At 42.9% G+C, this 14,666-nt stretch overlaps 1 protein-coding gene across 1 annotated transcript in view; it reads left to right on the top strand.

The window, feature by feature from the left end:
* The first annotated feature begins 1,496 nt into the window (after positions 1-1,496).
* KL (klotho) overlaps positions 1,497-14,666 on the top strand; it is a 48,582-nt gene continuing 35,412 nt past the window's right edge. Inside the window, exon 1 of the mRNA XM_074151773.1 lies at positions 1,497-2,237. Coding sequence (XP_074007874.1) covers positions 1,497-2,237 — 741 coding nt within the window. The remainder of the gene's footprint in view (positions 2,238-14,666) is intronic.

Below are 14,666 nucleotides of genomic sequence, written 5' to 3'. Positions count from 1 at the left end.
ATAGAAGACTAACTGCTATCCTGTACTCTGCATCTTTGGTCTTTTCCATAAAAACAATGCAAAACAATGCCTGAAACTGAACCTCATCAGTGAAGAAAAGGTGGAAGCTGGAAGTTCTAGAAACAGGAAAAGCAAGCACCCTGCCTGCACCCGTGAGGTGAGAGCCCATTGTGCGTGCTAGAGGAAACCTTCAGCAACTTGCAGTTGGCACTTAAATCCATCAACTCCTTATTAACGATTACCCCTGAGGACGTTTATTTTCTAAATATAAAATGAAATTATCTAAATGCCTTCATTCTGTAGTTAAACAACAACTTTATCTCCTGGGAACATCTCCTTGTCCTTAGCAGCCTGTCTAATAGGTGTGTCTTATTCTTAGATGTCCCAACTCGTGCTAGAGTCCACACAACTGAATATCAGGTTTTTACAATGTGTTGAGACAGTTCTCTCTTTCCAGTCCTGGTCGAATTATTTGGCTGAAGCAGACGAAAAGAGCAGCCTGACACCTGCCTATAAAGAGAGGTCCATGCATCACTCCCACATGATCAGTTAAAAAGTGTAACTCAATAATCAAATTTAGCTCATTTTGTTTCCTCCCCATAAAGATCCGTGAGGCATTTCTAATTGGAACTTGTTTTGCATAGGGTAAACAACCAAATACACCAACCTCCTACTCCAGGAAAGAAAAGCGTTATTACTGGGAGGTGGCGGTCCACGAATTACTGGGGGTGTGTGTGAATGTACGATGTCCTTGGACAACGAGTTGCTCTTTAATTACTATTACATGAGACATGGCAGATGCGATGTCTTTTGCCAAGGTACCACGAAGAAAATACTGGGTGAAGGAAAAATAATTTTTATTCCCTCGCCACCCCTCCCTCCTCCGCCCCCTCCCCGGGGATCGCTCCCTCCCCTCGGCCCCGCCGCAGGGGCCGCTGCCCGCCGGCCCCCGGGCTCCCCGACGAACGGCACTGCCGAGTGGGAAGGGGGCTACGCGCGGCTCCCAGGCATGGATCCAGCCGTCGAGTCTCTCCGTGGGCTCCTCAGAAAAGCCGTTTCGGGGAAAGGGTGCAGGGCACCCACAAAGGTCCCGCATCCGAGGGGAGGCACCGGAGCCGCAGCAAGGTGCGGGCGCCCGGCGAGCGGGCGGAGGGCTGCGACGGCCGCCCCTGTCACCCGCGGACGGGATCTCTGCCCTAAGGGACAAGGGGTGCGTGTGAGAGAGGCGACCCCGCAGGGGTCCACTTTTCCCCCGAGGAGCTCCCGCCCCGATGCCGCCCTTTCCTCCCCGCCCGCCCCGTCTCACCCCCTGGATCCCGCCCCCGGAGGCAGCTCTCCCCGAGGGAGCCGTGCGGGAAGGATGCAGACGGCAGCTCCGAGGTAATTATTAATAGCCGTGCCCACCGGGGAGGGGGGGGTGGGGGAGGGAAGGTGAGATAAAAGGGGGCGGGGGGCCGGGAGGAGGTAGCCGCCGTCGCGGAGCCCCGCCGGGAGCGATGGCCCCCGCCGCGCCGCTGCTGCTGCTGCTGCTGCTGTGGCGGCCGCTGCTCGGGGCGCCGGGGCAGGGCGCGGGCACCTGGTCCCGCTTCGCCCGGCTGCCCTACCCGCAGGACCAGCTCTTCCTCCACGACACCTTCCCCGACGGCTTCCTCTGGGGGGCGGGCAGCGCCGCCTACCAGACGGAGGGCGGCTGGCGGCAGGGGGGCAAAGGCGCCTCCGTCTGGGACACCTTCGCCCACCGCGCGGCTACCCCGCCGGGGTCTGCCCCGCCGGGGCCGGCGGGCGGCGACGTGGCCAGCGACAGCTACAACAACCTCTTCCGCGACGCCGAGGCGCTGCGGCGACTGGGGGTCTCCCACTACCGCTTCTCGCTGTCCTGGGCCCGGCTGCTGCCCAACGGCACGGCTCCCATCAACCCCGCCGGGCTGGAGCACTACCGCCGGCTGCTGGAACGTCTGCGGGAGCTGGGCATCGAGCCCGTCGTCACCCTCTACCACTGGGACCTGCCACAGGGCTTGCAGGATGCCTTCGGTGGCTGGGCCAGCCCTGTCCTGCCCCAGCTCTTTCACGACTATGCCGAGCTTTGCTTCCAGCATTTCGGTGGGCTGGTGCGCTACTGGTTGACCATGGACAACCCCTATGTGGTGGCCTGGCATGGCTACAGCACGGGGCGGCTGCCACCTGGCGTGCAGGGAGGCCCACGCCTCGGCTACCGGGCGGCCCACCACCTGCTCCAGGTAATGGTGGGTGGCAGGAAGGGCCCCCATGGCTCCTCGGCCACCCCGGGTCGTGCCAGGGGATGGGTGCAGAAGATGCCATCAGCCCACCCATTTCTGGGGAGCCGTTCCTTGGTCGGCTGCTGGAGTGGAAACCAAATTGATGTGCCTGACAGAGCACAGGCTGCCAATTTGTGGGCTGAAGGTGTCATAGAATCATAGAACGATTAGAGTTGGAAGGGGCCTTAAAGATCATTGAGTTCCAACCCCCCCTGCCATGAGCAGGGACACCTCCCACTAGACCAGGTTTCTCAAAGCCCCATCCAGCCTGGCCTTAAACACCTCCAGGGATGCGGCATCCACAACTTCTCTGTATCTGAGGTTACTTCGAGTTAGTGGGAACATGCCGAGTTAAAGTGCTGTGTCCTGCAGAAATACTAAGTCCTGCCCCCAGTGCTTGTGATGCCGTACTGGGTGGGTGAGTGGATGGATTCAGCTGTGCTAGTTCAGTGCTGGCTTACTCAAGTTACTGTGGAAGTGCTTAATATGACTGTAAAGAGAATTTTGTGCATTGGATAAAAAAAATCTTACTGAGTTAATGGAGATGGTAGAACTGGCCGAAATGCCATACTGAGAGATTTTCTTAACATAGGGTGGCTTTTTTTTGGCAATGTGAACTATTTGGGGGAGAAAACCCCTCTGCTCCTAGCCTAGTCTAGTAAGTGGCGTAAGTACTTTGCTATACATCATTTTTATGCAGTATACCCGTATATAGTGTGATTGTAATGTTTGCTGGAAGAAAACATTGTGGATTCTCAGGGAGAATTAAGCAGAATTGTGTAGAAATCCTTTCAGTGACAGGGGAAAGGATCCTGCCCGTCTAACTGGAATGGTGTGGTCATTAGGGTGTTATCTTAATACACGTTCACAAACTGCTAATGCCCATCTGCCCAGTGTACACTTACCGGCAGGAGTTGTATCCTAATGAGTATCATATATGAGATGGGAACACTGAGAAAACATCCAATGCATGTCTTATTCAACTTTTTGCCACTTCCTTATATTACCTTTGCATTGGTTAGTGCTACAAATAAGTCAAGAGAAAATATAGGTGGGGAAGATATGGGTAAAAATTCAGCTTAAATTCCTGGTCTTGAAGCCTTTGAATTCTTCATTTAGTACCTTGGGGTGTACTTGGCCGTGTTTCACGCTGTGATTTTTCAGTTCACTGAACTAAGTGAGTCTGCTTATGGGTAAAGTTACTCCTATAACTACATATAACTAACTGTATATAACTATTCCCCTAGGGATTAGCCCCAAATTTTGCAGCAAGGCTTCATCACCTATCAATGACCATTACGCTTTTCATACGGTCACTGAATAATTGGTGGTGAGTTATTTGCTCTACTTTGCATAGTTATTCTGAAGGCAGCGGGGCTGTGAACGAGGGGACGGGCTGCCGGCTCGGTGCCCACGGCACAGGACCTGGGGAGCAGAAACTTCATTCCTCTGTCTTCCTCCAGATCCCATGCAAAAGAATTCATTAAAGCTGGAAATTTGAGCACTCAGGTTGTCAGACCTTGGAATCCTTCAACTCCAAGGGTCGTAGGCTCACTGAGGTGGAATTTTAATGTTGCCTGTCACTTTTTTTATTTTTTTTAAAAGTCCCTCCTTTGCTGTGCAAAATGGGCAGTTAATGAGTCAGTGCATATTCTGTGTGGTTCTCCCTTCTGCCCTTTGTTGAATTTGTCACTTCAGACCTGAATTAATCCAAGGCTCTGAGAACAGACAAATAAAGATGAACACCTCTTTTGTCCTTGGCTTTTACATAATGTTGTCTGTCTTGACTATTTATATCCCACATCACCAGAGTACCTGAGTCTCTCATAATCTCAAACGTATGCTTGTTCTCATAAAAGCCCTATGGAGAAGGAAGGTGCTTTTCTATTTACTAGGTGGGAAACTGAGGCATAGACTTTCATACACCAATTAAAAAGTATAATTAAACCTGGAAAGTCTACCAATACTTGGTTTAGTGACAGAAGCTCAGGATTCCAACTCTAACCATTCTATGATTCTATGATTGGTTTTGTCCTAGTGACTGTCATTCAGGGTTTTCACAATTAGTGGACATTTCTTTTTACACAACAATGTAAGGCAGCAAGGTATCATTTTTTACATGTTTTACACATAAATGAGGAGCTGAAACACAGATGCAATTAAGACCCGAAGTGTCCACTGATTGTTAGTGCCCTGTTCCTGGCGTGTGATCTTTTTTAGAATGTTGGTCAGTTATATTATACTTCTAGCTCTTCTACAAGTCCAGATCCCAAAATCTCAAATCACCCACAGAGAAAACAGGGGATGTGCAGTTTATGCAGAAGAGCTCCCATCCCTGACTCATCAGGAGCCTTCAGTAGAGGCAGAGATAGAGCCTAACTCTTCAGGACAGAGAAGTACGGCTTTAACACTGAGATCCTCCTTTTCCTTCTTACATCTCCATAGCTTATTGATACTAGACCTATCAACTTGTGCAAGCAATGAAGTAGGAAGCTACAAAACATGGCTTCTTTGACTATGCAGCCTGATAACCATAGAGAAAGTATATGCAATCGTGTAATGAAAGATTAAGTTGTACCGCATATGGTAAGAAGTGAATCACATTTCCACATACAAATTAAATTTTTCTCTTAGATGATTCTTGAGTGTTTGACTTTGCAACTTGAATCATGTTCTTTAATGTGTGTCTGTGGGTTGCATATAATTTTGTCGGTGAGTTTGGTCAGTTGTTCTCAGGAGCACACACAACCTTGATTTAGATCAGAAGGCTGTACAGTAGTACCGCTTCATCATGTAACCTGGTGGGTGCGTGCAGCATCAAACAGTGCTGCCAGGAGATATGGTCCTCATAGCCCCACCAGAAAAGATGTGGTAGTATCATCCCACCCAAAAAAACCCCTTTTGCTACTTATATTACCCAAAAGGTCTGGTCCCAGGTTTCTTCCTAATGCTTTTTCCTTCTCTGTGGCATTCTTGTCTCCCAAGGGAAATTGAGCTTGCAGAATGTGTTTGGTTTTTAAAAGGTAAAATGCGTTGTCATTAATGTTTGATTCTTAGCAAATAAGCAGATTAACTCTTAATATGGGTGTTTTCTGATTTTTTTTTTTTTATTTACAATATGCAGTTTTAAGTGTCGTATTTCTGCATTTATTCAAACCAAAGACACTCATAAGTGGAAGGCTTAATAGCTAGTGAAAGCTGATGTCTGCTAATTTATTTTAGTGGATGCTAATTACATTAAAAGACTAAATAATTTCCTTTAAGTTCTTTAAAATTCAACAGTTATGCATGTAGATTTTGGGCTCTATCTTTCTGAGTGAGTTATTTTTTATCTGAATAAAAAATCAAATAAGAGTTTGATTCAATTCAGGTTGTTCATTTCAGGGCTTGTGAAGACAGGGCAATGAAGTTTGATCTGAATAATAATGTTTAAATTTAGCTTGAATGGATTTCATCCTATTGTATTGAATTTTTTAATTACCTTTCATTTTTCTGAACTTCCACAAGTGAGTCACAACAGATGCTAAATGCACAGAGAAAGAGACATTTTCTATACAGAGCAAATAAGAATAGTGTAAAAAAAAAACTTGTAAGAAAAAACATTTTATGGATGTATCCTTGGTTTGTTATTGAAGGATGTTGATCAGTATTCGGTGAAGACGTCGCCCTTTTATAGTATTTCCACTGACACTTGTCGCTTTTGATATATCTAAGCCCTTCAAACATAGTAAGAAATGGAGGAAGCTGTATGTGTTTATTCACAAAATAAATTGAATGGAACAAGTATAGTTCATAAAAGTTGGCATTCTCTCGAGTCAATAGCCAGAAAAGGTAATGCCAGCAATCTGTCATGTATATGAGGCATCTCTTTCTCCAGACAGAAGTTGAGAGGGGTCATTGTATTATGTTCTGGTTCTTGCAAATGCATTTTTTCATTACTGGTTCACAGTATATTGTCTGAGTTGAACATACTTGGATTTACTCAATATAAACAGCATTTGCAGAAACAGAAGAACACGTTGTTTCCCTGAAGAAGTGAGTGGAATTGCTGCCTGGAAACCAGTCACATAGCAACAGACTGATTTCCCTTCCAAAACTTTCCAAAACACAAGGTAAGTACTCTTTTGTTGACCTTCAGTGCTAAACCTAATAAAGTATCAGTAATTACAACATAGGAGAATGGTCTGTTCTCAGTGCATGTTGTTTCCTTCAAAATTCAGACAACTTTCAAACTTTCACTCAGTGCAAATGGAGTGATTCTGGATTTTCCTGAAAGTAACATGTCTCATTGTAGTTGTGAAGACAGACAGGATTTTTAGAAATAAGAAGGAATAATTCTAAGTAATAGTATTTTAATTTTTTTTCTATTCTTGATTTCTTAAGACTTAATTCAAAGATGAACGAAGAAGAAATTGCTTCTGTTTCTCGTTTTGAGTATCAGTTGGGTGGTATATATTTGCAAAGAATTTATTGCAGTAGTGATTATTCTAATCACTAATCATTTGAATCAAGTATCTTTCAAATGTCAGAGATGACAAACAAGCGCAGTCAAACCACAGAGCAAATTGAGATCTGATGCTGCAGTTTTCTATGCCAGTAGCTGTGAATGGTTATACTACGTTTACAAATAATATTAACAGCTATAGTGTACCTTTCTCAAGCTTTAGTCATCAAAAGAAAAAAAAATAAATTGAGTCTCATTTCAAAAGATGATAAATAGAGGAGTTTGGACTTTCAAGGATGCTCATTTTATTAAAATTAGCTCCAAAGATGGAATATGTAACTTTCCCCTTGTCATTTCTACCTGATCTCATACACATTTGAAAAATTGAATGTTTTCAAACGTTCCACTGTAACAAAAAAGCAATATGTTATCTTTATGGGGTACTTTGATTTTAATTATAGAACTATCAGGACTATGTGGAGAATAAGGTGTTATCATGGAAAAGTAAGAATCATAGAAGAATCATAGAATGGTTTGGGTTGGAAGGGACCTTAAAGATCATTTAGTTCCAACCCCCCTGCCATGGGCAGGGACACCTCCACTAGAGCAGGTTGCTCAAAGCCCCAAAGAGTGGGCCTTCCTCAAGTGTAGGGGTTCTAGAACTTGAACAGGTTTTTAGAGATGATAGGAAATCTTACTAAAACTCAATAGGCAGGACCTGGAAAGGCTATGCTGGTGACTGAAGTGAGATGGAAGCAGAATTTGTGTGTTCTCTGTCTGGAAGAGCACCAGGTCAAGCCTGTGGATACGTTAAGTCCCACCTCAACTTTTCTGCTGTTCATTATGAGGATGAGAATTTGTTGAGGGTCCCTGTTCATTATAAGAATTTTAATGCTTAGTAGTTATGGGTTTTATAGCTGCAAATCTGTATTTAATTTTATAGGTGGACCCAAATCTGTGTTTTCGTATCTCATTTTAAGTGTCATGTGCCTGATTTTTAATTGTCGCGGTAGCTGTTGCTGGAGGTACCTAGGTGAGATTTCTGGTTCCTATCCAAGGTAATCTAGTATGCTTCCTTTTTAAGTAGCGTGCTTTTCATTTAGGATCAAAGTTTTTATTTAACATGTTGGGCAGGGCTCTGCTCAGTGCCAAAAAGATAATGACTACTGATTAACAGCAGTTTAATATAGATAAGGGCAACAAAATTTTAACATCTCGTAAAGTCTCACTGGATACATGAGTGTAAAGCTTTCTGCTCCTTGATACTCTTTCATTTCACATTAATAAAACCTAAAAAATGTGAGATATTCTATGTTCTTCCTCATCAGCCTCCTTCCTCAAGCTGAAGAGAACCTGTATTTGTTATGGTTTCAGGGGATCTGAAGTGCAGTGTGTGGAAAGGCTTGTGTTACCGTGCATTCCCTCTATATGACAAACTTCTCCAGTTTCCATTTCATCTGGCTTCTATGGAAGGTTTCCAGTGCTTATGGTAGTTGATGGGCATAATTCCTATCTGTGCTTAAGGATATTGTTGAGACATGGAAAATAAAGCCTAGCTTTAATTTTTGTAGAGTAAAATGTATATTTTAATTTGAGATAGTTCACCACTTCTTAGCCCCTTTCCCTTTTCACTGAAGGCAAGGAGCTCTTAGAGCTTTTCCCATGATAGGTCAAGTAGACAGCAACCATCTATTGCTGTCTTGCTATTGCTATATATTGCTATTCTCTACGCTCTCTTCAGCAACCATCAGGAGGTGAAAGTGCAGAGACAGTCTTTTCTGTTGGAAGCGTCATCTTCTGTGAGGAAGAAATGCTCTGTGACGTAAGAGAGAGTTGCTTCACTCATCATGTGCCCACCTTGTAGAAGGTCAAATTCTGATCTCTCTCGCTTTGGTGGAAATTAAATCAGAATGGGACTCCAGCAGTTTTTTGGGCAATTACCTTAGCTTCGTTCCTCATGTTTATTAACTCCTTCTTTGAGTAACAGCATCTTGTTCCCAGTCTACTCTTGGGAACAAAAGATTTTTTGCCCCCTATCTTTCAGTATTTCTTCAACTAGACAGCAGCAATGAATATGTCTAAACAGCTGGTAGTATCGCTGGCAAGCAGCGACCATTAGGACAGTGAATAGAGAGCAGTGCAGAGTGTGGGCATTTGGAGGTGTCTCATTTTAACTAGTTTTGGTGATTATGGTGCATATCCTTCTAACTCTGGGAGGCACAGGGAAGAACAGACACGTGGATGTAGATGCTCTGTAGTTAACTCAGCTCCAGTTTGTGGTCTCTTGTGGTTTACAGTTTGTAGTTGGCAGAGTTTAAGGGCTATTTGCTAATCCTCCCAACTGAGTGTGTGATTTGTGTGTTTGGTTGTTGCTGATGAACAGTTAAATTGCAGAACTTAATCTGAAGGTGCAAGGCTGATCTTGGCAAAGTTTTAAAGAAGCCAAGCAACCAAAGGACCCTGCTTAGTAGAGACTTGTAAAGAAATGTAGACAAGGATATTTTCTTCTTCCTTTCCATGATGGTAAAAATAAAGAAGAAGAAATGATGAAGAAGTGCTTCTGAAGAAGTAGGGGAGGTGAGCCCCATATGCAATTATGACCGGTTGTAGAAATTATAGGGTATGTGCTATTTATTTTAAGTGCTAAATAAAAACTACTCATCCTTGAGTATTTGCCTGCCAAAGTTTATAGAAGAGTGTCTCAGGTAACTGTGAAAGCTGATTTTAGATTAAATCTGAGAATATAATGGAACAGAAGAAGAAGTTTATAGAAAACATCTCGGGATGTTTAGGAAATACATGAAAGAAGAGACTGGCTTCTGAAAGAAGACCTGAATTATAGCACTGGAGAGAAAATGTGCCAGCAGAAAGGGGAGGCAGGTTGTCAAAAAGGAAGAGTAATTAACTAAGCACTAGAGGAGAAAGATATTTGCCATCGCAAGGGACTGGAGCCTTCAGTAAAATGGGTTGGGTAGGAGGCAAAGGATACCAAGGAAGAGGAAGAATTAGATTCACACCAATGCTTTCTGTAAATGCTCCTGGCTGTAAATATCAATGATAGGAAGAAAATTTAAAGGACAATATGCATACACACGCAAAAAGGATAAAAGTTCAGTATCAATAAAATTAGATTGGCTATTAGCAGTCATGGATAGCCCTTGGAGGAATGAGTGTGTGGCCTTTCAGGGTTAATGGTAGGAACAAAAATCTGACTTTAAGAGAGCTGTAACAGTTTGAGAAAAGAGACTTTTGATGCATTTGGTGGCAGTAGAGGTAACAGTACTTGTAAACCTGTTTTCTTCCTCTTTGCTTGCAAATTCATAGCAGAATGACACATGGCAAGATTTGAAGTCTGAGAATGTAGTTCAATGGAAAAAAAAAAGAAGAAATACAAGCTGTATTAGCAATAAACAGTTTGTTGAGAATATTAGTGATAGCAGTTCTTGGCTTCTTGTGACAGCTTCAACACTACTCTGAGAGCACAAAAACACCCGTAAGAACCCTGGCCTGATAAGTTTGTAGTATATCTCTCTGGAGATTTGGCAGGGAGGGTCCTTCTAGATGCACACTGGAGTAAGACAAAGCAATTTAAGAACCTCTGGATTTGGCCACAGTGAAGCATATTTGTGTTGCTTCATTTTTTTAGTATGTTTAGTCTGAGAAAAGATAACATTCTGTGTTATAGAGAACTGCAGAAGTCAAAGTTTAGTTTTGTTTTGATTCTGAAAAAAGCCCATATTCTAAATTCTCCCAGTTACTGAACTGGCTACAGATGTAGTTTACAACAGCTGGTGTAGAAACCAAGGGACTGGGACCCTGGGTGGTCCCAGTGCCACCAGGCAGCCAGGGCTCTGGGACTTCTGCATGATGGGAAGCACAAGGGCTTTTGCACGTCTCAGGATCCAGCCAGCCTGGGATGCTGAAAGGCTGGGGAGTCCTGTGGGACACCCTGCGACGTGCTGTTCAGTGGGAGCCTGACCTGACAGGGAGCCACGCACGTTTGCAGTGGCTGTCACTTCAGTCTGCACATGATAATTTTGATACTTGCACTTCAGGTCTCATGATAACAGTTGAGCTTTGACTTCTGTTTTAGTCAGCACAGCACACCTCTAAAAGACAGCTGAATGGTTTAAAATTGGCCAGGAGAGATTATACTATGGAAATGCTCTGTTATTTTGTAAGTCCAAAAGTCAACCTAGGAATGCTTTTGTAGGTTAATCAGTTTAATGCCCTTACTAAAGGCTAGAAAATGTTAGCACCACCAGGATTATGTTTTACAAGCTATTTGCTTTACAGTTGGGAAGATAGTAGCATCTGTTTGTTTTGATCCTGCTTCTAGAAAAGACATCGGGTGGGGAGCGGGGACAGACTTGTGGCTGTTGGTCACACATTCCTGTAAGAGTTCTCTGTAATTTTCCGATGCCTTTTGTCAGTCAGCTTTTCTCTTGTTCTTTTGAATATGTAGTAGCTCTGCTGGATCAGTTGTTTTTCAAAGCTGAGGGCAAAGTTTACTCAATTTGTTTATATAACTTTCAACATTTTAAGGAATAATCTCGTTGTTGCTGCAGGCATGGAACTGTTGAACATAGTTATTGATTAATTATTCTAATTATGGTTCCTTAACTTAAATATATATATGGAAATGGTAGAATTATGCAGCATTTATTTTCTTTTGAGAAAGTAGGTTGGGAATATTTTGCATTGTCAGGCTGAGTGATTATTTTTTGTTTTGTATTTTGTAAGTAACAACATTTTGCTTCAAAATCAATTCAATAATGCTGACCTCAGGTTTGAAATGGAAGTTCAACTGGCTCCTGACTGTACAGTGATGACATTTTTTTGGTAGTACACTCATTTCATTCCTCATTTCTTTTCCTGTCATAGTACAATGTTAACTTGGGTACAAGCAGTGTTTGCAGACAGAAGGGCCACCATAGCAGAATGACCATCACTAGTTAACGTATTCCATCAGGAGGAAAAATCCAGGCCAGAGAGAGTTGTAACCAAACACGGGGTGATAGGAAAAAGGAATATTAGGAAAACAGACAAAGCACAAGGAACTGGTGAGATGTGGGGGTGACTGGCTGTGAATGGAAATGCGGGAGCTGACTTTATGAGACAATACTACATTTTTCTGTGTACCTTTAGCATTGAAACTTGACGTGAAATGAGATGGCCTGGTGTCCCCCAAAGATGACTTGTCATATGAATTTTTTTGAGGAAGCTAACTGGTGATTTAATAAAATCGCAAACCATGCCTCACAGTGATGGAGGCTAATTCCAAGAGACTGTCTGGGCTTATGGCGTCCGCTTGCTGTCCCCGCAATGCCACCAGCACAGGAAATGGGGGACACAGCAGCCTGCTAAAGAAAGGAGGGATGCTACATTAAGGCTGGGTTTCTCAAAAGAGCTTAAGGAATATAAGTGAGAAATGAATTTTCCTTAAGCTTTTTTGAGAATTCTGTCACTTTTAAGCAGTAAATTAGCAAGTTGAACAGATATATTCCTCTTAATTTGAAGAAAATGTGCATTCCCATATTCAAGTAACACCTCTGGCGTGTGAAGTGTAAGACCTTGGAAATGCACTGAGGGAGCTCTGGAACTCAGTTTGTCATCCTGCTTCCCTTACCAGCCATGAACATGCCTCTTGTTTTGAATGAGGAGGCAGTATTGGGGTATACCAAGCAGGGCAATGAACAAGCCCTCTTTTTCTTCTTCATAGTCAGCTGGCATTACTACCACCCTGTCATATCAGCTGGCTTTTTCTCAGATTCCTAATACCTCCTGTTTTCACAAAGTAATATAATGTAATTAGAGCAAGTCAGAAGGATCTAAAACCTTTGAAACTGGAATTTTCTGGTTCATTGAAATTAAAATATTTGAGAGAGGAACTTCAGTTTCCCATAAAGTTCCCAAAAAGTTGAGAACTACGGGAAATAAAAATCAGTCATTTCATTTTTACTTTGCCATGAAAATTCTTGGTTTTCCATTTAGATACGATATTGAAAAATTTCATTTTGATATAGTGAGTCAGTCATTTCACACGCTGCCTTCTATATTCTTTCATTGGATGAGTGCCCACTGCTTCAAATTGGGTCAGTTTACCCTTGTGAAATTGCTGTATAACGTGCTTCAATGTGACTGACTTCTTGAAGCTGCAGATTGATGCCTTTTATTCTTTGATGAAAGAAATAAAACAGTCTGAGAGCTGTCAGGACAGAATTCTTGCACCATAGTGGTTACTCTGTGCCTCGTATTTGTAGCTGGGCAGCTTGTGCTACTTTTGTTAGAAACTGTAATGATTCAGTCATTTATCCCACTCCGCTTTCCTATTTCTGGTAAAAAGAAAAGTGGTACTTGAAGGTAGTTGCTTAAAAGGGGGAAAAATTCTAATAAAAGCAGCACCAAATTGGCACAGTCATTCTGAGTCTGGTTGTTAGCACCAGCAAACTGTAGCACAGCAGCTCAGAAACAGCATTTTTCCATAGCCCAGCTTAGGGCAATGAATAGAGACCACTTCAATATTGGTTGGTGGTGAAATGATTATAGAAACAGCATTGTGACCACGTGAGCTATGAAAGGTGAGAACCTATGACCCACCAGTCAGATCCCACTTTACCTAAGCTGGACTCTTCCAAGAGGAATATTTGCTCTGTAACTGGTAATTTAGGAAAGGTTTATAGAAACCAGAGGAGGTGAGCATAGGTATGGATGAGATACTGGTACTGGCCTGTGGAATCTGCTTTTGGGGCTCTGGACCTTTCTTGTTATGCCTCTTTTTTCCCTCTCTCTGTGCCATGGAAGGTGGCCAGGTTCCCAGGATCACTTAGGCATTTTACCTAAATAATTTGCCTTCTGTTGCAAGAGGTTATAATAATCTGATAATAATCTTAATTCTTTCCTGTTTTATTCCTATGGCCCATTGTGATGTTTTGAGTATTTGGTGTTTTTTCTTGTGTTAAAGCTCTTGCGATTTGTTTTGCGGCTCATAATGCCATGAACGTGGGAAAAGGGGGATATATAGTGGATATTACTGTGTAGTGTTTGGGGCTAAAAGCTTGCTATGCTATTGCAGGCAACTAAACTTGATCATCTATATATCTCCTTTCTATTTTTTGCTGAGGGATTGTTCATTTTGTGAGAGTGCTTCTAGGGGAATTTTTTTAGAAATGAAGTGAGTATGGAAGAATGAAATGCAAAGAGAGACAGGAATTGGAAAGGGTCAAACGTACATTGCAGCAGCATGTTCCCAATGTGGGAAAGGACCTGGAGGGTCTAGAAACAGACTTGTGGGGCACTAGCTTTTCATATTCATAAGTAATGCTAGACCTAAGACCACACAGAAGTGCCTGACTGAGCTGTTTAAGCATCTAGGGGAAAAAGGTACACTGGGAGGTATACAGAGACAAGAGAGTCGATTGGTATGTCAAATCCGTAGAGTAATTTACCAACATAAACAGTTAACTGTCAGAGAACGTACATTGACATTGTATATAAGACAAAAACAGTAGCAATGACAACTGCCCGGAAAGCTGCCAGGCGAACTCAGCTGTTTTGTTGCATTACACTGGTTGTGTAATAAAGCAATTCCAGATTTTTTGAGTGGCTGGTGCAAGCAACCTAAGTTATTTCTCTGAAGCACCTTATTCTGGAACTGCTTCAACAGATATGAGATGGGTTGGACAAGCTGACCCATTGCAGCGATTCTTATATTCTACTATTACTCTTCTACAAGTGTAAGAAAATGTTACTTTCTGGGTCCCCACATTATGTTTCTAGTAAGGTTAATTATCGACTCCACCACTGCATAATTCACTATAGTTTAATGCAATAACTGTGCATAGATTTGGGAAGCACTAGCTCAAAGCCTCAGTTTTGTATTTCCAAATCTATAAAGGCTAGAGTATGTCCAGAAGGCAGACAGCTTTAGGTGTCATTCTGGAGCA

This window comes from Numenius arquata, chromosome 1 (assembly GCF_964106895.1).
Source record: "Numenius arquata chromosome 1, bNumArq3.hap1.1, whole genome shotgun sequence".
NCBI lineage: Eukaryota > Metazoa > Chordata > Aves > Charadriiformes > Scolopacidae > Numenius > Numenius arquata.
This window is presented reverse-complemented; position numbering and strand designations above follow the sequence as displayed.